We start from the raw sequence: 24,663 nt of genomic DNA, 5'->3' as shown, positions 1-24,663 counted from the left end.
GTGACATCAAATGTTTATTTTAAAAACTAATCTTAAAGGTTGACTTCACATTAAAAAAAGGCAAAATCACAACCCTAGGTATTCAGGTTTTTATGAAATGCCATATAGAATAGGCCTGAATATGAATTATACCGTCCAGGTAGCATATTAAAATGTCTGTTGAGTTATGTGTTGGTTAAATATTGCAGCCAATGTTGTTTGTTGTAGGTTGAAGAAAAATGGTCCTCAGTAATTTTCTTAGCCCTGGCTCCATTCCTGATAACAAACCGTAACCCTAACACATTTTATTCTCCAACAATTATTGTATAAAATGGCCATGTTATACTGCACTATTTTATTATGCAACACTTTGACTTTGATAAGACACAAAGGTCCAGAGGGGAAGTTAGGTTAGACACATTGACTGTGATTCACAACTGAACCGAAAAGAAGAACACATAACACCGTAGGCAAGAATAAGACACAAAGGGTTATAACATTTCAAAGTAAAATTTCAAAGACTTAAGAAATAGCTTATATGATAACAACTAGAACTAGACAAACACAAAATATAATTATATCGATGGCCTATATGTTCTTGAGAACACAAAAACTTTGAAAATATTGAGTCCACAAAAAAGGCTGCTTCACTCATTATTTTTGTTAACATAGGATTACTTTAACAAAAACAATGTTGATCTACGTGTCCTCATATCAACTGAACAGCACAGCCTGAAGTCCCTTACCTAGCAACATGAAACTGGAAATTATGATTGGCTGTTAAAATAGATTCTGGCTGTGGGTGGAGCCAGAGACCTATTTCTAGTTCCTTGCTTTCGGTTTCCTCCATTCTACTTGACTTCTCTGTCAGTCAACAGCTCATCGTCCCGGGAACAAAAACTGATCAAAATCATGAAGATTACATTCTGTGCAGTGGCTGTGGCCCTAATGCTGTGTACTGTGGACTCCAAAGAATGTAAGTACCAGCCTAAAGATCTGTTACAACTTGTGTATGTTGTCATGACTCGGCTAAAATCAGCTTGAAAAACCGAATACAGAAATAATGTTCTGTATTCTTGAGAGATCTACCCAATTCTATAATCGCGTTGTGTTGCATAGTTAAATATATCGATAGTTTACTTTTTTGTTACTTTACTTGCTCTTTCTTGTGTGATCGGCTCGGTGGAATTCCCCTCAAGTTTAGTTTCACTTTGACATTTCCAACTACGACACAGTCTCAATGGCATCATTAAACTCACTGCCAGATCTACACCCGCACTTTGAAATCTCTTCTTAAAATTCTCTTCAAATGACCCAACTTAGCCTACATAAACCCATTTCAGTATTATTGTTGACTATATTGTTGTTATATGAGGTCACTCTATGCACGTCACAATGAGAGAAAGTATAATAAATATAAACGATTACAGTTCAATAATATCCTTATTAATCAGACGAATATAAAGTAATTGTCGACCATGTACGTCCTCCAGCTGTGCCCAAGGTGCAGGTGTACAGCAGCAAGCCGGCAAAGTTTGGCGAGGACAACACCCTGATCTGCCTGGTGCAAGCCTTCCACCCCCCAGAGATCACCATCGAGCTGCTGAAGAACGGCGCGGTCCTCCCCAATGCCAATCAGACCGACCTGTCCTTCGACAAGACCTGGCACTTCCACCTGTCCAAGTTTGCCGACATCTCTCCCGCCAAGGAAGAGTCGTATGCGTGCCAGGTCACACACATCGGCAAACGGACAGTCCACGCCTGGGGTGAGTCCAAGTCGGCAGACATTTTGTTTTTGTTATCACAACAAACGAGACAACTTCATTTTGTGAGTGAACTACGCCGCGTTGTTCATCAGTGGCTAATGGCTTCAGATCGGACAGTTGTACTGGTGTTTAAAATGTCACTAGAAAATAAAGAATGGGTCCACTTATTATATAATTATTTAATATATTTGTTTATTAAATTATTGAGTTGCTTCTGTTTCTCGCAGAACCCAACATGTAGACGTCAGGCGTCGGTCATCCGGGTAAGTCCCAGTTCAACAGATTCCATTTTCAAAAATATTTAGACTGATGATTATCATTTAAAATAATAATGGTATGCTTGTGTTTTACAGAGCCATAAATCTGGTTTCAGCCTTTCAAGGAAACTTCTAATCCTGCACTACTCTTCAATAGAAAGACAATGCTTTAATCTTCCTTGCAACAATATGATTTGATTAGATTAGATTAAGATTTACCTTCTTATTTCTTGTGAATCAAGGGGTCTAGATGTGGGATACTTTATGGGTACATTCCAAAATATGGGGAAATTATTTTACCCTGCAATAACCACTTTTCTACAGTTACAAAACTTGATTCCTAAATAAATGTTTATGTTGTGTCTCTTAGTACTGAAATTTGACAAAGGATATTAAAGTAATATAATAAATCTTATATTATGTATAAGATTTATTAAATCAGATAAATAATAATATGTGGAAACTGTATTCGATTTCCTTTTATTTCCTTCCTTGTATTAATATAACCAATAATAAAAAATACTAAATTGTTCTTGATTATGTTATTTTAATGTAATGTTATGATTCAGTAAAGATGAGTTAAAAGTAAAAATATAGGAACATCAATTATATTTGTAATTGTAAATTTGCCTTAAACCAAAATGTTGTCAGCATAAGAATGCTGCTTAGCAACAGTCCCTGGAAATATTTGATTGGTTGCTTTCACTTTGGCTTTGTAGAGGTGTGGTCTTGTAATATGATCACCAACTGTCGTTTGCTTTTGTTGTGGTTACCCATATCCGTGTTTGAATCTGACTGCGTATGAAAATCAGAATGAGATAAAGGTTTGTACCTAAACAAGGAATTTCAAGTGTGTCGTTTGTCATTTACAAAGTCAATTAAATTAATATTCCATATAAGTGTTATGGCTTTAGGCAGGTAAAAGTGGAGATTTAAGACAGCCGTCATCGGTGTGGGTGTGAACGGAGACCTTCTCACTGACTATTTGCATCGTCTCAGGGCGTACAGGAAGTGATGTCTTATGACAGGAAGGCCTGGCTGCGGTCCAGACAGGACAATCAGCTCCGCTACATTAGCTTAGCATTGATTGTCAGCTGTCCTGGTTCTCGTTTAGTTTCAGTCCTGTGACTACTGTACTTCTTATCTGCCACAGTGACTTTACTCAGTACTGAATACCAATCCCTTTTCTAAATGAAATCCCTTCATATATGGATAATACAGATAGATAAAATGTTATCTATGTTGTAACATAAATAACAATATATATATATATATATATATATATATATATATATTGTTATTATAGAACGGATATACGGATACGGATATATACGGATATATTTAATCGCGATTAATCACATTAATGTCATCGTTAACTTGCGATTAATCGCAACAATTATTCTAAATACCTCTTGATTTCGTGCTGCTAGCCTTTTAGTGAGATCCGAGAGTGTTGAGAAGGACAGTAAGAAGAGAGACCCGCAGTGAATCCAACCCGGTCCACTTGACATCGGGTAGGTGCACGACAGTGGTAGGCCTGCCGTAAAACTTCAACAGACCAGGCTTTTATTTGTTTCAATCATTGAACTTTCGAACAAAACTATTGCTCAGCAAAGATGGGAAATACTATAACATTTATTATTTAAACCAGTATGAATATTCCTACCGTACGTAGGCCTATACGCATTACCAAGCTATCGAATTACGCCCGCCCGCCCGCCCGCACACGCACACGCACACACACACACACACACACACACACACACACACACAGAGTGGTAATTGGGAGAGTCAGGAAAATTCCCGGTGGGCCATTGTTTCGGGGCTGTCGGGCTGATTACTGCGGGATAACAATATTGCGCATATAAAAGTTCCATGCAGCAAAGTCCGGCAGCCTGAGCTGTGCGCCCGCAACCTCTCACTCACTCAACAGACGCAAAACAAGTCGATTTTGTCCAGAGGGGAGTAACTGAGCGGCCCCTCCCGAAGTGGTACAGCCCAGGTGGGCCTTGAACTGCGATTGGTCAGAAAGACGTAACAGCCAATGACAACATTGAATTCTTGTGCAGGCTCGAGTGACACACAAACACACACACACTTTTAAAGAGTTTTTCACCCACTCTGTATCCTTGCCTGCCCCAACAAGTTTGTGCGGCGTGCTTGTTGTTTTGTTGCCGGTGTAGATCCGCAATGGTGTTATAGTTTTTCTAACGTGACTAGTTGTTGCTACACAGCAGGTGAAAAAAAACGACAACGTTGGCCAAGCCAAAAGAGCGTTAATCGCGCTAAAAAAAAATTAACGCCGTTAAAATTGGTTTGCGTCAACGCCGTTAATAACGCGTTAAACTGACAGCACTAATAATGACAGATATAATGACATAGATCAGTCATTCCCAAAGTGTGGTCAGTGACGGTACTGCAAGTGGTCCATGGATTCATTTTACCGGAATTTACAGAATTCCTATCAAATATGTGGCATCCGTTGTGTGCAGCCAACTTTATTTTAACTAGCCTGTTGAACTGACGCTATGACCAGTTCTTTTTAGTGTTAGTAGACCTTTTTTTTTTTTCACATATTTTATTACGTGCATTATGAGGTGGTCCGCGTAAATCCTTGATTACAAATAGTAGTCCACACACATGCAAAGTTTGAAAACCCCTGACATAGATAATACAGACACAGACAAACAAACCGATGTGGCATACATGAACAACTTTAATCTGGGGTCTTCCATGAAGCTAAGGTTCGGATGGCATGCATGCGTGTGCATGGTACGTGCGTGCGTGCGTGTGTGTGTGTGTGCGCGCGCGTGTGTGTGTGTGTGTGTGTGTGTGTGTGTGTGTGTGTGTGTGTGTGTGTGTGTGTGTGTGTGTGTGTGTGTGTGTGTGTGTGTGTGTGTGTGTGTGTGTGTGTGTGTGTGTGTGTGTGTGTGTGTGTGTGTGTGTGTGTGTGTGCGTGTGTGTGTGTGTGTGTGTGTTGGACCTACCGATGCCGTGGTGATGGTAGAGCATGGAGGTGATCCCATCGAACCTGAAGCCGTCAAAGCGGTACTCCTCCATCCACCAGCGAAGGTTGGACAGCAGGAAACGCAGCACCTCCCAGCTACAGCCACAAAAGAAACACAATGTGTAGATTCATGTACACAGGCTGCATCTACACATGTATATAGTCTAATGCATCATGACGGATGTTTGTCTGACGGAAGTCGAGACAAATGCGTACACGCCGAACGACAGACCCACAGGAATTCAAGGTCACACGCCATAAAGGTAGAGTGAATCCTAGAAAGACTCCGACTCCCTCCCTCTCTCCCCTCCTCATTTCACCCCTTCCTCTTCTCCCCCTCCGTCTCCTTCTTTTCTCCCTTCCCCTCATCCCCCCCACACTTACTTCCCTCTCTCCCTCCTCTTCCTCCTCCCCCATCACCTCCTTTGGCTCCCCTTCCTCCCTCCTCTTCCTCCCCACGCCGTGGCGCTCCATTGCTTAAGGCATCACCGCCCAGCATGGAGCACAACAGGGGGGACAGGGGCGGTCACCGTCTTTACACTACAGTAGCTATGGCGGCCGGCAACGCAAACGGCGCCGCCATCCCCATGGCAACGCGCCAAGTGATATTCTGGGCAGGGGATCCTCTTCCCTCGTCTTTATTTCATTCTATTTCACATATATATTTATATTATCACCGTCTTTGAACTGATAGGATTTCCCGCTACACTCTGGTAAACAAACAGCTAGTGCGCTGGGAATTGAGTTCCCGCTGCCGAAGATGAGATCAACGACATGCTTGGACTGCCTTGGGACCTCTCTCTGTCTCTCTCTCTCCCTCTCCCCCTCTCCCTCTTTCTCTCCCTTGCCTCTCACTCCCCCCCCCTCTCTCTCTCTCTCTCCCCCTCTCTCTCTCTTTCTCTCCCTTGTCTCTCTCTCCCTCCCTCTCTCTCCCCCTCTCTCTCTCTCTCATCCGACAGGTCACAGGAAGAAGAACAACATTACAACAATCGTGTGGGTAAGAGCCGACAGAAGCCCGTTTGCGGTCGTGTTATCGTGGATTCCGAACTCGAACCTGCCACCTCACCTGCAGCAGGCATCCTTTAGAGGGGGGAGGGGAAACCTCAGGAATTTCTGAACTTCTTCGGAAGGAAAAAATACAACAAAAACGAACTGACACAGAGGAACTCGCAACGCAACCCCCGTCTCTTCCAGGGGGCACATTGCCATGGATACGGCGGGTTGAACCTTCCGGCAGCTGCCGTCTGCCACGCCTACGCGTGTGTGCGTACATATTTGTGTGCGTGTTCGAACGTGCTTGCGTGCAACCAACAAGAGATGATTCCCCCCGCTGTCGCAAGAACCCGTCTGCTTGATTTAATTTGTATTTTCTAACAGACATCCACAGAGTGTACATGCCTAAATACTTGACCCCAAACACAAACACACACCTAACAACAACAAACAGTTTCTCACTGTTTAAAAAAAACGACTGCTAAGCCGAAGCACCAAGTAGATTGAGGCGTGTGATGTTCCGCGTGGTGTGACCCGTCTTCAATTCACCCGGACCCTCCCCAGGGAAGTGCTCACATCCTGGGGTATGGAGCCCCCCTTGATGCGGCCTGTCTGTGGGGGCGGGGAGTGGGGTGGGTGGGGATAAATAAACCAGTCGCCCTAGTCAGGCGCTTTATGTGCCCTGTTTCTAAAGACCAGGCTCGGTGTATCCCATTGGGTGTGAGTGTATTATAGTGTGCGTCAGAGATTGTGTGTGTGTGCGCGAGTGTGTGCCTATGTATGTATGAGATATTGCGAGTGTGTGTGCTACGGTCTGTGTGCGTGTGTGATACTGAGTGTGTGTGTGTTACTGTGTGTGTGTGTGTGTGTGTGTGTGTGTGTGTGTGTATTACTGTGTGTGTGTGTGTGTGTGTGTGTGTGTGTGTGTGTGTGTGTGTGTGTGTGTGTGTGTGTGTGTGTGTGTGAGTCCTACTGTGTGCGTTGTTGCCTGTGTATTGGGGGGTGGGGGAGGTTAATGGCTGGAGAGAGCCTGAGACAGCGAAAGACGAAACCTAGCCTCTCACGCGAAGACCCCCAGCACCACTCATCACGCGGTCCAATTACACCGCGGAAAGAAAAGTTACGACGACAGCGGCTATACCTGCAGGAATTCCCTTCCTATCTCATCTAGGCCCAAATTAGTTCATCATTTAGCATGCGCCGCCGTGTTATAAATTAGCATAGAAAAAGACGCATGAATTGAGAAAGGGATCGGAAAAAAGGACAGACTGTGACCCACTTCTTTTAGCTCCCGCTCTTATCGAGTGAAGTGCTCGGGGTTTGTCCTTCTGTGAGCATGCTAACGCACAGGTAATCCATCTCTTCAGCCATTTGTCACACCGGCTCCCCTCTCACCTGCTACAGCCGCGGAGGCACGGCGCGACAACAATCCCTCAACTCAATTAACACGAGGCCCGCGCCCCGCGCCGCTATCCATCACCCATCTTAATTCCTGCCCGTACCGCACAGTCGCCGGCTTGACCCATATTATGGGATGCCTTCTCCGTGGCACGACGGCGGGATGGGGAGGAAGATAGCAAAGCATGTGTTTCTGGAAGTAGTCTTGATCGGTGGAAGAGAGGGAGGAAGTGTGTGGGGGGGGGGGGTAGTCAAGGTAACTTGTCATGACGGCCGTGAGGGAGATTTAAACCCGGGACGCTCGCCGCATCACAGTTAAGAAGCGCAGATAAGAACAAATAAATTCCCCGGCGCTGGCAGGTCTGTTCTGTGAGCTCTAGGGGGGGGGGGGGGGGGGGGGGGGGGGTTGTTTGAGCATAATGCCCCAAGACAGCCTGATGAATGGCACACGTTTTGGAGCAAGCGAGAGGGACGAACATACCTCCCCACTTCATTCCATTTCCCTGCGTCCGCCCAGCCGCAGTTTATTGAGCCCATAACCCATTTCTTGTGTAACCCATTTATGTAAATTGGATGAGAGTTTATTGATGTCACGCGGACCACTAGGACGACGGCGAATCAGGAGCTCAATAATTAATAACCAGGAAATGTGATGGATCACTTTGACCTTCACCAGGCCAGCCGCGGAGCCTCGCATCCTGCTGCGTCCGCCTCCAAGTGTGGGATTTAACACTAAGTTGAAAGATTTATAAAGCACTCTGAAAGCCAAGAAGGGGATGTTATATTCCCTTTTCGTGGGTTTCCCTCCGAGAGTAGATGCTTTAAAGAATGATCGGCAGAGCTCCTCGAGGTGTTTGAGATCTTACTACCCCGTGTGCAGTCCCGATATAAATCAGAACCAGACGGTTTTATTTGCCAAAGCACAAACGTACAAGGATATCCTCTTGGTAGAAGCGTCAGCGTGAGTTCAGGTTAAAATAGACACCTAGAATAGAATGCTAAAATATATACACAATTATAAATAATCAGTATCTGCGGTGTATTTATGCCTTACAAAGAACTCCAACCGGCTAACAGCTCGGTAGTAGGAGGCTAGGAGCTAAGCTTGTTAGCTCGTTAGCTCGTTTCACTCCCCACAGCAGCCTTGGCAGCAGGGAGGTTTGGCCTCAGTGTGGCAGCCAGGAGCAGGGTCTCCCCAGGGTCCTAAACACCGTCAGCCATGGGCCTTTAAAAGCGGAGCGGTAGTTAAGCTCCTGACCCCTAGCTGTGGGTTCATTGATCGAAGAGCAGGTACCGGAGTGTGGTCTCTGGAACCCCGCGGGAGAACCCCGACTTCAATAAATAGGAAAACTGGGACAGCACAACAAGAAGGCAAATCTTTCCTGTTTGTTGGTACAGCAGCCTGGGTTCACTATTACAGGCTACCGCATCTGTTTTCGCCGTTGTGCTTGTAATTATTACACAACAGTACTTAATATGTCTGTAATACATCATTCAGTCATTAATAATTGCTTCCCGTTTGTCGTTAAATTATCATTGAAATATAGTGTAGGTCAATAAACTTAAAATGTTTAAGGAATTATCACACGCCCCTCGTTGGCATTTAAGCCGCTTCATTTCTGCTACATGATGGCGTATGATTCAGGAAAAAAAACTATTCTAAAAATGGATCGTTTGATACTAAACATTTCTGGCAAGTACCTTACCAAACGTATTTGATGTTTGGTAAGTGGATATGAAACTTTAAATATTTAATAAAATAAAATATTCAAGACAGGTTCAAGAAATTGAATAATACAGCCTGTAACTATAGTTACACTATAAATACCCTGATCAACTCTGCTGGCTCCATCTCACTTGTCCTACTGTGTAATTTCCTGTTCTGTCGAAGTCAGTCTTTTATTTACCAAAAGAGCAGCCATTGTGGCCAGTGAAATTATTGAGACAACGCCCATGTCTACATTCATAAATCAAGTAAGAAAGATACTAGCTGCCAGATGAAAATATAATAAGTTAGAAATGCATTGGAACAGCGGCAGTTATACACTCTTGCATTGCTGCTAATACTAATTAAACATGAGAATATGCATCTTATTTTACTGTTAAAGCCTGTATTGTGTCTCTTGGTATGTCCATTATGTTTTGAACAATGCTGGAGGCTGTTAGAAAGCACATTTATCTGAATGTCTTTTATGAGAAAAGATTGTTTACAAACTTAAAGAATCCAATTTATACTCTGAAAAGGTAAATGTGTCTCTTAATTCCTTGGATTTATAATGACCACATCATTCAGTCATTAATAATTGCTTCCCGTTTGTCGTTAAATTATTATTTAAATATAGTGTAGGTCAATAAGAATAACAATACTTCCTCAGCAACCTGCCTTGGGCCTACCGGGAAATGAAAACCCATTTCAGTGCTCGGGTGGTAATTTGCCTTCATCCACCATTTGATTACAATAACAAGCTTAATCATGAGCACAGCGAGAACCACAGAGATCCTCACATAAAATACACAAGACGCTTATCGGCACACACACGCACATGCGTGCGTGTGTGGGTCACAACCACATCAAGGAGGGAGCGGATGTCCCTCGGCAGTCAAGTGCACTACCGGGCGCCAGGAGCAGAGGACAGAGGGCCTAGAGAACAAAAGGTGGAGAGACCTTGATGCCAGTTCCTCATATCTCAAGAATTTACACAAAGGCGGCAGGAAAATATATGCGAGCGATCTTGAGATAGAGAGAGTTAATGAGAGAGAAACAGACAGAGAGAATATGAGAGAGAGTGAGAGAAGGAGAGAATAGGAGAGAGAGCGAGAGACACAGACAGACAGACGGACAGAGAGAGAGTGATGAGTGAGAGTGACTGAGTGAGTAAAAGAGAGAGACTGGAGGGGGAACGGCTGAAAGAACCAACCATCAGATCTCTCAGAAGTCTTTCTTCTGTTCTGTACGCAGGCAGCAGATCCCAGCCCAACGCCAGGGCAGCGCCCGCCCAGGGCTAAAGGCCCAGAATCCCCAACGCTTTGCCATCCCAAATAAAACTGTTTGAAAAGACGTATAAAAAAAAAATGAATTCATCCGCGTGATGGACAAATCAATCATATAGATGGGTATGCCGGAAGGGCACTTCATACGCCAACGCTGAAAAATCACCTGCAGTACAAACTGATGTACTTTAGCGTTGGAGGATCGCAGTGACACTCAGTGCTTAAGTGCCAGGCCCTGCAAACACAAGTGGGCACTTGCCCTTACCGGGCCCGTGACCGTGCACAGCAGGGCCCCCAAACCCTGGCCCTCAGAGCTCCAGGACCCAATGGGCCGCACCGCCTGCTCTACCTAGAATTACAGAACTGGAGGTGAAGTACTTAGCCTTTCCCGAAGATGAGGGAGTGAGTTTGAGAGACAACGAGATGGACAGAGAGAGAGGGGGAGGGGGGGGAGGGAGAGAGAGAGAGAGATCTGCTGAAAGGGCCAACCATCAGTCCTCTCAGAAGTCTTACATCTTTGTGCAGGCATCAGAGCCATACAAAAAGCCTGCTAGCCTGCTAGCCCAGGCTCATGTTCATCAGGGGCTGACCCAAGGTGTCCTTGACCCTGAGGGCCGGTTGAAGTAACCGTGGCAGGATGAAAACAAGCCTCCTGCTCCGCGTTCATCCAGACGTTTATTGGACAACACATAAAAGAGGAAAGTCCAGTTCCTCGTCGCACCCTGCCGCTGTCTTTCATGGCACTACACACGCACATAAAAAGATAAGATATGTATATACGAACGCGCTGCCCACAGGCGTATTAAACTGGATATTGCCGAAGCTGACATCAAGGTCTGGGAGATAACTAGCTGCCATAACATCACACAGCCGTGATCAGTCATTCAGGCTGTCGCTAATTCACTATAAAAGTGAGTGACTTTCAGAGTCAAATAAAGTGACTCTCAGGGCCTTCTAAACTCGGACCAATTACACTGATAGCGACGGCTCTGTGTCCTCAAGAAACCTCGGCCGAGGCCCTACTCCGTGTATCTCCCCGGGCCGGCATTTTAATCACCGTCAACTACTTCAGCCACTTTTTAGCTGCGCGGGGAGCCCCGAGCTGTTTACCATAGCTGCGCTTGCATTTGATGCATGTCTAAAAAAGGCTGATTAAAGTTTTATAATGAATTTAAACACAAACCCATTCCCAAAAGGAAGTGGTTGGGTGGTTAGTGAAGCGGTGACGAACTGTGGCAAAAAAAAAAAGGGACAAAAATAAATAAACCCATACATCTCTCCGGGTTCACCGGTATCATTCAGTTCCTGTCGGCTTAATAGGGGCATCATGGCTGGCTTCTGATCAGGGCTTCCAGCGCCGCCCCGGCTTGATTAAAAACCCAGACTGGATTCCGGGGGGCTAGGTTCCAGGCCACGCTCCGAGGTTAATATCCTCTCCGAAGAGACGAGTGGCGAAGGCTCGACACGGAAAGGCATGTCCAAACAACATGCAAGCAGGAGGGGGTTGAGGAGACAAATGAGGCGGGCTATGCTACGGCGACGGCCCTCCGGGGGCTTCCACAAATGACTCCTCTCGCGGCTTCCAGTGGCGGCGTGTGTCTGCAGCGGCTCTAACGAGCGCTCCTGATGCGGGGGAAGCTCAATAACTAATGGAAGTCGGAGGCTTGTTCTCTTATTACGGGCGCCGAGGCTGACACTAAGCATTGGGTAATGTATTGGAGTCCCGGCCGTGCCGTCTCAGCGCCCGGCGCCCTGCACGCTGTTCACGCCGCGTCTGATAGGACCCGGCCTCCGGCTGGAGCCGTTTCGACCTGCCGCCCGGGGAACACTTACCCGGCGACACAGGACAGGCCAGGCTTCTTCGTTAGCGGGCGCCCGCGAACAACAACAACAACAACAACAACGGTCGATAGTGTTGGTGTTTGAGAGAACACGGCGGCGGCGGCGGTCGGACAAAAGACCCCGCCACCACTCCCCCATCCCCGCACACCACCAGCGCCACCAGTCCCCTCATGTCTGTCCGCCCACGCGCCTGGAGAGGATTATCAGGATCATTTCGACATCTTGTGCGATGCCGGAGGGCTCTGCTAACAACGTAACATGGTCATGTCATTATTTAGGACCATTTAAAGCCCAGCGACAAACGGTTGAATAGTGCATCTGAACGAAAGAGCCTTTGATGAGTTTAATCCACAATTAAGGGACCCGTTCTTATAAGACGCTGTAAGTACACAGCCATAATCCCCACTAAACACTACAGAGATCTGATTAATCTGTCTTTTTTTGGGGGGGGGGGATAAACACACACACCGCTTTTGACCTTGACAGAATGACGCTGGCCGTTATGAATCTTAAGAGGTGATGCAAGGGGGAGCGTATCACTTCCTGTTTGGCCTCATTTGTCAACTGCCACGTTGCTTATGAATTTGGCTGAAATCTAAATACATTAAAATCAGATTTCTCATTTGTTGACCTAGCTCCCAAGGGTAAAACGGTCCAGCCCATTTTGATGGATCGTAAATGTTAATGGAATGACTCTTATTTGTCCAAGTTCACTCGCATGCATTCATGTTAACATATGTCCATTAATCACCACGGAGCGAACAGTTTGCTATAAAATAAAATAAAATAATCCATATCACAAAAAATACTTGGAAATGGCATATTTGCCATGATTTATGGCACAAGGTTAGCATGCTCTTACTTTGGTTGCTCATGTAATACAGCACAAATTATCCTCAGAGTTTAGCAGATAAAAGACAGTTAACTCCGACATCACCGGTAATCAGAAAAGAAGCGACTACAATCCGGTGTGGTTGCATTCCCCCCGCATTTGAAACGACTACAAACTTTTTAACATTTTAATTGCATATCCTCGTTAATTAACTTAATGGTTCTCATAATGACCCTGCTCAACATTCACTCTGATTAGGTTGTTTTCCCCATCTCCTGATCGTCCTACACAATCTAGAAGATGGAGGACTTCAGTCTCTCCATGTTTAAAAACAAAATGCACCGACATAGCGTTGCACAATATGCTCAACAAAGTCAAAATGATCCCAACCTGGCAAACGCTTTGTGCAAATAATCAGGCCCAAGGCCTACGGGCATATTTTGGGCAGCTTACCATCCACTGTTCTGGAATCTGTAAAGCTGTTTTTTTGGAAATCAACTGTTTATTCATAAGGTTAGGTCTTTTGGGGATAGTCATCTTGCCTAAGGACGACTAGAAGTTGACTGCAAACATTGGAAATCAAACTCAGAAACCTTTCGGCTGAGACTCAAACACCGGCCTTCAACAGCATTGTAGTTAATAGGTTAGACAATCTGCTCTACCTACTCCCACCGTAACCTAGATCTGACTTCAGGTCAGGTCACTCAGTTAATAAATAAACTAGGATATGCATTGAAATCATGGTTTTAAATGTGGGGTGTTTAACAAAAGCATGTGTTTGCAGTTGCTTACAGATTTTTGGATGTTGTGGTTAAAAGCAGGATTTGTTCTGATCGATCTAGTAACAATAAATAATAATACATTCATTTGTTTGCCACCTTTCCGTACACTCAAGGTCGCATGACAGTGAAATAAAAATAAACCGAACCAGAAATCCGAAAAGACAAAACATATTAAATACAACAAAGAACATTCTATTAAAAAAAGACAGAGGCACTGGGAAAATATCTATTTCCATTTGAAATATTAAAATGGAAATGGATTCAAACTGAGAGGGTTAATCTAAGCAGATGGGTTTGCAGATGGGTTTAGAGAAGGGATGTAACAGTGAGAGAGAAGGGAGAGGAGTGAGAGTAGTGAGAGACTAGTGAGACAGAAATGACAGAGTGAGAGTAGGGAGAGAGTAGCGCAAGAGAGAAAATAAAGAAGTCAGAATAGTAAGTCTTACTGGCAGCTGAATGTATTTTTTTTGCACAATATGTCAAAGAAAATGTACTCAGGCTATTTCTTCCACGGTACAGTCAAATGTTAAGTGTCAATTATCCTCTTTGATAAAAAAAATTCTGGTTCTTTTTTGGGAAGGAGTTGGTGAAAAAGGCTTTTCAATCCACCTGTCCCCTATGCCTGAATAACCTTCAAAATAAGCTTACTGTGTCAGAGTTTGAGACTTTAGCCAAATCAGTGGTTAAAACCTTGATTGAATGAGGTGCTTGGATTGGTATAAACATGTGTGGGGTATGTTTGTTTGACGGCTGGATTAGGCAGCCTCACCTGGCCCGAGTCAGGCTGATTCGACTCTTGGGCTTGAGGAGGCTACACACCTGTCGTGCAGTGACCAATCAGAGCACACACACACACACACACACACACACACTCAGGAGATCTTGGACATGCCAGTACTGAGGGGTATTCCACAAAGCCGGTTTTATCACATAACCGGGTAAGTTAACCCAGGGTTTGCAATTTGAGGGCCAGATCCAGTCTGCTGACTGTCTGCCTTTTTACGATTGGCTTAAAAAAAAAAAAAAGGGCTTATTTAAATGCAGGAGTGAAAAATAGGGTATCACAATTTAGATGCTGGACTGACAAAATATACCAATACGATGGTGGGAAAAGCTTACCAGTTCGTATGATGTTTTTATGCCTAATTTTTACTCAATCCGCTGACCGATTGGGAGCCATCGGAGTACATATTTTTTTTGAAGAAAAGGGTTATGTGGTAGGAACGTTAAGAATGCCTAACTGGGATATTAATAGATTCATGGCTCAAATATTAAGGATCATGCTTTTGACATGTTATTTACGCGGTCAGCGATCCGCTGCCAGGCCTTGGTTCTCTGGGTTGCAGAGGCTTTATTGTTCCCTTTTCTTGTGATAATGTCCTTCTCCTCGTCAAAGCTCTCCAGGAGAACCTGGAGTTCCATTTCATTGAAATAAGCGACCCGTTCCGCCATTTCGATCAGGGTTTCCATGATCCATACATCACGTCTTTATAGGTGTTGTCTAACCCTGTGTTAACCAAACCCGTGTTGATTTAACTAATGCATAACCCGTGCGGTGGAACCGACAGCTCTGGTTGAGTTGGCACCGGGTCAATCAACCTAGAGTTCAGCGTTAACTCTGTGTTTGTTAAACCTCCGTTCGTGGTATACCCCTCTGAACTCTCTGCTCTGAATGTCACAATTCTCCCAGCTCTGCAAAGAAGCGGTTTACTCAACATCAACCTGTGGCCTTGTCGTCAGAGGAGCCCCTTCAGACCACCTGTGTGGCGTGTGGAAGCCATCTGGGCAGTGTCTAAAAAGGACAGGATGAACCTGTATATTTGATTCTCTGCCTGTTTCATTGCATTTCCAAACGATATGAGTTATGTTGTCTCCTGTACTGGTTGTAGGTTTGTTGCTGTCAGGTCTCTCTTACACAAGAGGTGCTCAACCTCTTCAGCTTTTTTTGGGGAGGGAGGGAGGGAGGGAGGGAGGGAGACAGACAGACAGACAGACAGACAGACAATCTGAGACAGACAGACAGACAGACAGACAGACAGACAGACAGACAGACAGACAGACAGACAGACAGACAGACAGACAGACAGACAGACAGACAGACAGAAACAAGAAGGTATCTCAGGAATAATCTGTGCCCATCCTCAGCACCATGGGAAAATCTCAGCTACTAACACTTAATGGGCTGCTAATCAGAACCCTTACATAGTGCGGGTTTAAGCAGAACACAATTCATAAAAAAAATAATTGTACATAGTAGAATTATTATTTTTTGGCAGAAGAGCGTAGCCCGGCCCCCATACCTGGAGTAGTTGAAGAGGCGGCTGTCCCACAGGCTGTGCTGGCCCCGGGGCGGCGCGTGGAAGAAGCAGGAGTCGGAGCCGTCAAAGTGGTTCAGGCCGTCCTCCGTGTTCTTGGAGGCGTGGCTGTGGACCATGTCCAGCAGCACCACGATGCCCAGGGCGTGGGCCGCGTCGATCAGACGCTTCAGATCCTCGGGGGTGCCGTAGCGGCTGGGGGTGGGGTTCACACACACACACAGACACACACACACACACACACTAGGGTTGACCTCGAATCTTGGACGATTCAAATCTTCGATAGACATTTGGACGACGTCGTCTTTGGTAGTTGTGCGTTTGCAACAGCAGGACGTTGCATTGGGAGTATGGGGTTGCTAAATGAGTGATACCGCAGTGTTGCCGGGCTTCTAGAAGGAAAAATCTTTTTCTGCAGGGGGCTTGACTTATTCTTCTGTGTGCAATTGGCGGAGTTATGTTTTGCTTTCAGTAAATGTCCTTATCGTTTGTTTGAAAACCCCTTTCTGCAATGTGAGTGGCATGATCCAATCACTTTCTATTCAAAGTACAGCACATTCTAGACTGCTAGTCTAGAAGGATGCACAATGTCAGGGGAAGTTTGGCAGCATTTCCAAACCATTACAGATGCTAAAGAAAGTCAAATGCAATCTCTGTCAACAGCAGCTGTCTGTGAGCAGTGGCGACGATGCTTCTCTTCGTCTGTATTCGCTAGTGCGTTTTCAATGCTAAATTGAATGGTTCTGCATTGCTCTTACGCTGAAGTGTATAATTTATGGAAGTAAATCTGCCTTATCGGATTTTGAAAATAAAAAGCCATTGAATTTTAAGCACTGAATATTTATGCTTTGAAATAACATATCTGGATTTTTTTGCCTCTGAATATAAGTCTTTAAATTTTCAAAAAAATCAATTTCATCTTTATTTTTCAATGTTAAAAAATTCAAAATAAAATATTCAACGTTAAAAAATTCAACTTCAATATTTTCAACGTCCCCAAATTCAACATGCCAAAGTCACCTGCAAAATTCAATGCATACAATTCAGTGTTAACATCCGGGGACCCAAGGAAGAGCAATCGATCCTAGATGCTAGATCGCAGTCAAGCAAGGAGAGCGGGAATAAGAGCGTCACTCGCTGTTTCTTTCTTTCTGGATACAAACGTTAATTCTAAACGGCATTTAAAACAGTAGCCTATATAGGAAATGCTCAAAGGTAAATCAACGTCATTAAACACTGACTAGCTTTTTATGGAGAGAGAAGAAACGGTGGTGGACCTTACTAAATGCCTTATCCATCGTAACGGTCTGTGAAATGCTAATCAAATCAAATGTATTTTTTTTAGCACATTTAATAACAAGGTGGGTGGTGTGGGGGTGGGGGGGGGGGGGGAGGTCTTAGGTTTTATTTATGTTTTTGTTATAATGCACACCGTTTTTATTTTTTTACTGCCGTAGGAAATAAACAATGAACTAATGCCTGTATGTGAAGTGTGTGTGTGATTGCTGTGACTTGGCTGGATCTGCATGCAGCGCAAGGATAATTGTAGGGGGTTAATGAGCCCAATTTATAAGGGCACCAATTTGGGGGGCGATCCGCGGTCCCTTTGCCTACGTTTGGTGTGATGCCGGGGCGATATGAAGCCCGCTGCCCACTGTGGAACGAGAGCGCAGAGTCGATAGTATTGCCCAACTGAAGCGGCAGCAGCCTGTAGTTCCAGTGGAAGCACGGCGTTCCTCGGGAAGAGGCGCCCGACAGCAACCTGCTTATCATTTTTCATCCTCATATCTGTATCATGCCACTGGGTGTGGAATGCTGTTGGCTCTGCTCGCTCGTTGCGCTCTTGTTATGCCACCACAGAGGCATAACCGTTTGTTTATATTATAGTGTATAAAGCTAATATTAGCCTATATTATAATTTTCTCAAACATTTAAAAACACGCGAAAGTCACAGAATATGGCATAATTCAGCTACATATATTCCTACAGACATATATACTGAATATATTTATTGTACAATTTATATATATTCTTACTCCGTTAGGCCCTTTAGCTTGAATTGGAGACTTTGAGAATTGGAGGCTGCTAATTTCTAAAAGACAACTGGACAAAGGGCCCAGTTGCTGAAACCAGAACTTCCTAAACCTTTCTGACCATCTGTGAATATTGCCTCCGAATGAAGCGGCCTTCGACCATCCCAGTGGACCCCAGTGAGGGCTTTCTCAGAGGATGGTGCGTTGTCTCACGTCAGACACGTCATTGTGCGTGAGATTCTGAACAAACACACCTCACTTGAAAGCCTGCAATCGGATGCCATGATGAAATTGATACGGTTCATTCAATACAAATATATTGAACGGCTTCAAACATGACGATATGATGATCCATCAGGAGCCCATGGAGTCCCAGACCGTTGCGACGTGTGCATCATTTATAATTGTCCCAAGCGGGAATTGTCTGTCATTTACCTGGAAGCTGCGAAGAAGCTCGTAATCTGATATCCGAAGCTGGCGTAGTACGCGTGTTCCATCACAGCCATCATCTGGATGCAGTTGTAACCTGAAATCATAAAAATAGCACCATATTGATCTGCTGGCCAAGGACCTGTCCCAGCTCGATAGCACATTTAGCTTCTCGTGGTTTTCTGTCTCATTTTAATACCCTCGTAGGATTATCCAGCTACATTTGATCTTCAAGTTAATGTTCAGATATGTCATTTTTATTGTGAACAGAAAACAAACTATATCAAAGTAAAATTGTAATTCTACTGACATTTTCTAAAAAGACATGAAGGGTTTAGCATTGCCCAAACATCTTGGATGGCTGTAATTGTAAGCAACCATTTCAAGCGCTCGGTGTAGTTCAAAGATGGCCTGCACCTTTAAGCTTTTTCTCGAAACCCACAAAGCGCCTTTCATACACATGGCAACAAGGTCTCCAGGGTGCTATGGGTCATGGTCGCCTCAACACTTCGATTACCTTTACTCTATAGCTCTGTGAACCTGAAAGGGCCTTTATTTCACCAGAAGGTGTGATGTTGGTTAGTCATTGCAAGCCCTTTCAAAGTCGACCCTGAGTCTAGAGACATCACAAGCGGGAGTGTCCGTCCAGATGTATGATGTAAAGATCCACTTCCACCCTACCAGTTGGTAGAGTACACCGGGCAGGCTGGTAAAGGCTAATCTACAGTTGCAATGGCTAACACTTTCTTTTGTGCTCTGTGGCTGTAGGGAGGACAGAACTAGCGGCTTTTCGGTCTGCTGTCGCTGCAGAGAGCTCCACAGGAGAACGCCTTCATTCATGGACCTGTTCATTAAACCGGCTCCCCTACTGGAGGAGAGGGGAACCTCTGCTTTCTGATGAGGGACAAAGCACAACAATTTCCTCTGTGCTCTTCGTGTCATTTTATGTGTTTTATAATTCCAACAGCCTTCAGACATCGACCTTGGGCCAATGAGAAGCAGTGAAACACTCCAAAAAATAACTACAAACCGCTGCTGAAATGAATACGCCTGGCCATCTTTGAGTGTTTTTCCAAATTCTGAATTCTTCAATACAAACGGCCAATTGATTTCAATCAATTGTAGACTATAGCTAATGGAGTCCGACCTGTATCAACCTAAGCAGAGGAACATTATCAAAACCACCAACCGCCAATATTTCAGCTTGACCCAGCAGACAAATCCCAGGCTTTTTTATCCAGAGAATGCAATGCGACAGATTATATATCATTCTTTATTTCAGACCCAGGAGGATCCATATCAACACAAACAAGATGACATGCAGTCAATGAAATAATGACCACAATAAAGGTTGTTGTAGTTCCTAATAGGTAGAACTTCATAATTAAATGGATGGGTCGCCAACATGCAGCACATCCTCTCATGTATTGGTATTCCTGTTGAACGGTGCTTTGAGGAGGCCAGCTGTTGAATTCTCCCTTTTAATCAACCACACACCAGGTGGTAAAACAGAGGCCCTTTGAAGCAGTGTAACCCATTGCACATTTTTTTGCATCGCAGGAACAGGACAAATAATGTCGGACGACAGGTCAGTCAACCCGTCGGGGGGGGTCACTCACCACCCCTTTCTCCAACACTCTTGGTCTCATGGTCACACCGGCTGCGATGCCCACTTCAACACAAAACAGCGCGAGGGGCGACTCACACACCCGACTCTCCCCAAGTGGTTGAGTGCCACGCGGAGAGGGTTAGATGTTAGTCAGCCAGGGTCCCTTTGTGGTGGGGAGTGCTGGATATGGGCTGACGGCGCAGCGTGAACCGACGGGTTAAGGACCTGCAGCGCTGAGGAACAGGAGAGGAAACTCAACTGCAACACACCAAATATATATATATATTTTTTTTTTTGCGGCAACATCCATTTCAGTTTGTTTGTGAACTGTTCATACCTTTGTGGGTTTTATTTGAGTCCTGGACGTTTACTACTTTATCCACTGGTTTGGGGTATTTGTTTTTGATTCTTTTTTTTTTTAAGACAATGTGAGATAACATTGTTCCGAGCCATGTTGCCCGCTTGTTTCTACCTTGTTCATGTCCATATTATGCAGCAAAGCATAGAGGGAAATCTGTATTTCAACTGATTTTACAATACCAATACCATCGAATCACCATACATCAAACTCCCTCTAAAACAGACAAGCACTTGTGATGTCCTCCCGTTGGAGGATCTGTCATTCAATGTTTACAACAATAGAATCCCCCAATGGGACCCCACCCTCAAAACTCAGCTAGCTTACCATTGCCGCCAATGAAATCCAGATTGATCAAATCATACTCCTTATAAACCCTTCGTGGGACTATCCCATTCCAGTTCATTTTTTTTATCATTGTCCGTTTCGGATAAAAAAAACCTTGTGATTGCTCCGTAGATTGCTACACTTTCCTTGGGTGGCGCCATTCCGTTTTTTATTCGGCAGATTGCTGCGTTCCAGGCTCATCATGAACTTCAAACTCCCTTCCCTGTGCGGTGATTGGTGCTGGCTTTTACTTTTTATTTTTGGGAGGATTCCAATGGGGGCAAGACTGACCTGCAGAGAGCAAGGGAACGGGAATCTGGGAGATCCGGAGGGCCTCAGGGGGCTCGTATGTCCTACCTTACATTGGAAATGCGTCTCATATTAACCAACCGACGCGGCCTCTCAATCTCCTTCCCTTGTTTCTCTTTAAACTCCAGCAAGAACATGAGATCATGAAGAACATGAAGATCATGCCAGGATCCTGCATTGTCAGGTAACTGCCGGATCCTTTCATGCCCGCTTCGTGCCAAAATAAAAAAGGCGGACCGTGATATACCTTCCCTCTCGTAACCTTGAAGGCGGTTTAATCGTCTTTCAACCATGCGGAGGGTTTATCTCTGAAACGCTGACTGCCTCCCATCCCTCTCCCTCGTCAGCATACGGTCCAGAGGAAGACATATAAACTCTCTCTCTCTCTCTCTCTCTCTCTCTCTCGATGGAAGTGAGGAAAAGAACAAAAGCGTAAATTTATAGGAACGTCCAAAAATAACCTGATGACTGCATCACACACAAGCTGCATCACAGACAAGCGCTGAGCTGCATAGACGTTAAACAATACCACCACCACAAAGAGAACCAGTAGGTAAAGTGATTATAGTTGGGAGGCGGGGAGGGGGGGGGGGGAGGGGATAATGATAGTCTTTTGCTGTCGGACTCCAGGCTGAAAGGTACCAGGTTCGATCCCCAATGTCCGCAGTCTTCCTGTAGGCATCCTTGATCAAGGATCTCTAAGCCCTATGCCTGCTGACTAATGACATGTATCTGTATTCACTCTCAGTCGATAGGACAGAGGTGTGTGTGTGTCTCTGTGTGTGTGTGTGTGTGTGTGTGTGTGTGTCTGTGTCTGTGTCTGTGTCTGTGTCTGTGTGTGTGTGTGTGCGCACGCGGCCCTACGTTCGTGCATGTGTTTGTGCGTGCGTGCGTGCGACCCTCACCCAGGTCCTTGATGCGTGGCAGCACATTTGCGGTGAAATTGCTGTATGAGGCGACCTTCCCCTCAGGGGAGGCAATGCCCACATGGCACTCGTAGATCCGCAGGCTCCTGGGCTTGTCCGGCCGCTTGTGGACGGGCTAGCGGGGGGTTAGGTAGAGAAAGAAGAGAGACTTTGACAACAACGCCTAACACGGGTAAACGTATTGTACATATGACGTCGTTAGAAAGCTATGAAGGTTGAACCACTTCAGTTAGAACTCGATCCAGTAAAGGCACTTAAAATGCACCTTTTTAAAGTGCCCTTGAAATGCACTTTTTTTTTTAAGCACACCTTTAAGTGTGTACTTAACACCTTTTTAAGTTGCTTCCGCAATGTTGCCATGGCAATGCTCCCATACAGCAGCGTGCCCATGTACCAACGTGTGTAAAACAGGAGTTGCTGGAGTTGGCACCTGCTTTGCTTTTATAGAGGAACGCTTTAATGGTACCTCAGGGACAGGAGCACACGCTCAGGCGGATTAGTTCCTCATTACCTTGCTCCGTTTGGACCAATCCGAACATCAGGTTAAAAAAACTCTGTTTCACAAGAGCAATCTCATGTGGTCGGTTTGAAGTTTGAGTTTTGTTACTCTTTAAGGATAGCGTAAAATATTACCACTTTCTTTTCTTTCATTTAGGTTTTTCGGTTTTGATCAGTTCACAAAAAATATTCAACATCCAGTGGCCGTGCATACAATGATACTAATACTATTCATCGATATATTTTAAAATGTACATAACTTAGTTTTAAAACAGCCTTCTCTATGCAGTATTCTTTTGCAATCCAAATCTCAAATCTCACTAAATACTCTGCATTTATATCCTATTTTTGCAGAAAATGTATGAAATCCGATATTATATTTATCCTCTGAGGGGCAATCAATAACATACCATGATGGGATCAATAAAGTGGAAGCATGAATGTAAATGTCCTGCTGTCAGAACGCGTAACTCAACGCTACCAGACTCTTTTCTGCCGACGAACTTATGGAATCTTCCGGAGAAAGACCAATGACATCGCCGCCGGGGGGGGGGGGGGGGGAGAGGGGGGGGGCTTTGCTGGCGCTCATTAATGGGGTGGCGTGGAGCAGAGATAAGGGGAAAGCAAGGCCGCTAGCCCGCACTGAGCCGCGGCCGTGAGGCAGCAAGGCGGAGAAACACTTGCCTTTAAGTGGTCGGAACAGCGCGTCTATACGGTGCGCCGTGTCTTACTTGCTAAACAACAGCGTCAAAACGCACCCCATTAGCAGCCTTGAGAACGCATTCAGATACGCTCAGAGTGGATTTAAGTGTGTGGAGAAGGAGGAAAGCTGCGTCCCTGGCTAGAGGAAGGGTTGTTCTGGAGCTTGAATTAATTAAATGTTATTTATACACTGAAGAAACTGGCACACCGTCTTGCAAACACAAGGCCTTTTTTTTTTCTATTGTATTCACAGTCAAACACTCAGCAATGAGTGGAAAGTTAAAGAAAGTTATCCAAGTTGGTTTAATTAAGCCCATTGAAGCAGCAACACTATCTTCGCCGTACAAGATGGCTGCATGTAGCATTAAATGAGGCTTGCTGGAAACTAAAAGGCGAAGACAGCGCGTAGAAAGCCTGACACGGGCAGCTAGGCCTGTGACAACATTCAGTCGGCCAATCAGCAAACCCCAGCGAGGGTAAGATGATGCCAACATATGCAATGCCATTATCCACATTTCTAAACTGGCTTAATAATAAATTAACATTCATGCTGCTTTGGATTAAGTCGAATTTGAATGTGAAATGACGAACGCTTAATTAATATTATTAATATAGCGAAGAAAGTAGCGGTAATGTTTGCACTTGTTTATGACTTTTGAGCCACTTCCACATTCGTCATCGGGTTTACTGGCCGAGGCTCCTCCACTCAGCTGCACAGTAAGGTGGACTGATGTCACCCCTCACCAGACACATCCAACTGCAGACTTTCGGGACCAAATGAGCGAGTCGGAAATATGCACTGCCGTGGCTGAGCGAGGCTTACGTTTGGGTAGTTGACGAACAAAGTGAAAAACCGAAACTGAAACGGCTGTTAAACGTAGGCACTAAACTTAAGAGATGGGCTTGGAGGGAAAGTTTGCAGGTTGCGTGACTTCATGGCCAAAACGCCCCGATCAATCAGCACATTTACCATCGGAGACGAAGGAGAGGATAAACAACCAGAAGGATCCATTGAGCATTCAAACCAACTTTAGGGTTGTTTCAGGGGAGCTGTAGGTAATTGTTTAACCTGGGTGTTACAGGGTAGTTCTACTTCTAAGCGAAAAGGGGTAGCTCCGTTGAGGAGTGAACCTGACTGCGTGCGAATGAAAAGAGAAACACAGAAGAACATGAGTGATGGCCCCGTGTCAGAATATTCAATAAGAACTCTTAGTTGCTTTTACAAGTCTACTCCTGCCAGAGTTGGACCTATAGAACGACAACTTTGATTTTCTTCTTCGTGTCTACAAGCTCTTCCTGAGTGATTGTAT

General features: G+C 44.9%; 2 protein-coding genes across 2 annotated transcripts in view; one reads left to right on the top strand and one right to left on the bottom strand.

Annotated features, from left to right (window-relative positions):
- The window catches only part of gbe1b (glucan (1,4-alpha-), branching enzyme 1b), a 90,142-nt gene that overhangs the window by 48,162 nt on the left and 17,317 nt on the right, over positions 1-24,663 (bottom strand). Inside the window, exons 5-8 of the mRNA XM_056610558.1 lie at positions 22,133-22,268; positions 18,631-18,721; positions 16,148-16,357; positions 4,990-5,105 (exon numbers count right to left, since the gene is read on the bottom strand). Coding sequence (XP_056466533.1) covers positions 4,990-5,105; positions 16,148-16,357; positions 18,631-18,721; positions 22,133-22,268 — 553 coding nt within the window. The remainder of the gene's footprint in view (positions 1-4,989; positions 5,106-16,147; positions 16,358-18,630; positions 18,722-22,132; positions 22,269-24,663) is intronic.
- LOC130405483 (beta-2-microglobulin-like) lies at positions 814-2,846 on the top strand. The gene is made up of 4 exons (XM_056610570.1): positions 814-955; positions 1,473-1,745; positions 1,973-2,008; positions 2,099-2,846. Exons 1-3 carry the CDS (start codon positions 892-894, stop codon positions 1,984-1,986), a joined length of 351 nt encoding a protein of 116 aa, XP_056466545.1. The 5' UTR covers positions 814-891; the 3' UTR covers positions 1,987-2,008; positions 2,099-2,846.

This window comes from Gadus chalcogrammus, chromosome 16 (genome assembly GCF_026213295.1).
Source record: "Gadus chalcogrammus isolate NIFS_2021 chromosome 16, NIFS_Gcha_1.0, whole genome shotgun sequence".
Taxonomy (NCBI): domain Eukaryota; kingdom Metazoa; phylum Chordata; class Actinopteri; order Gadiformes; family Gadidae; genus Gadus; species Gadus chalcogrammus.
Note: the sequence above shows the minus strand (reverse complement) of the source record. Positions and strands in the feature narration are given on the sequence as shown.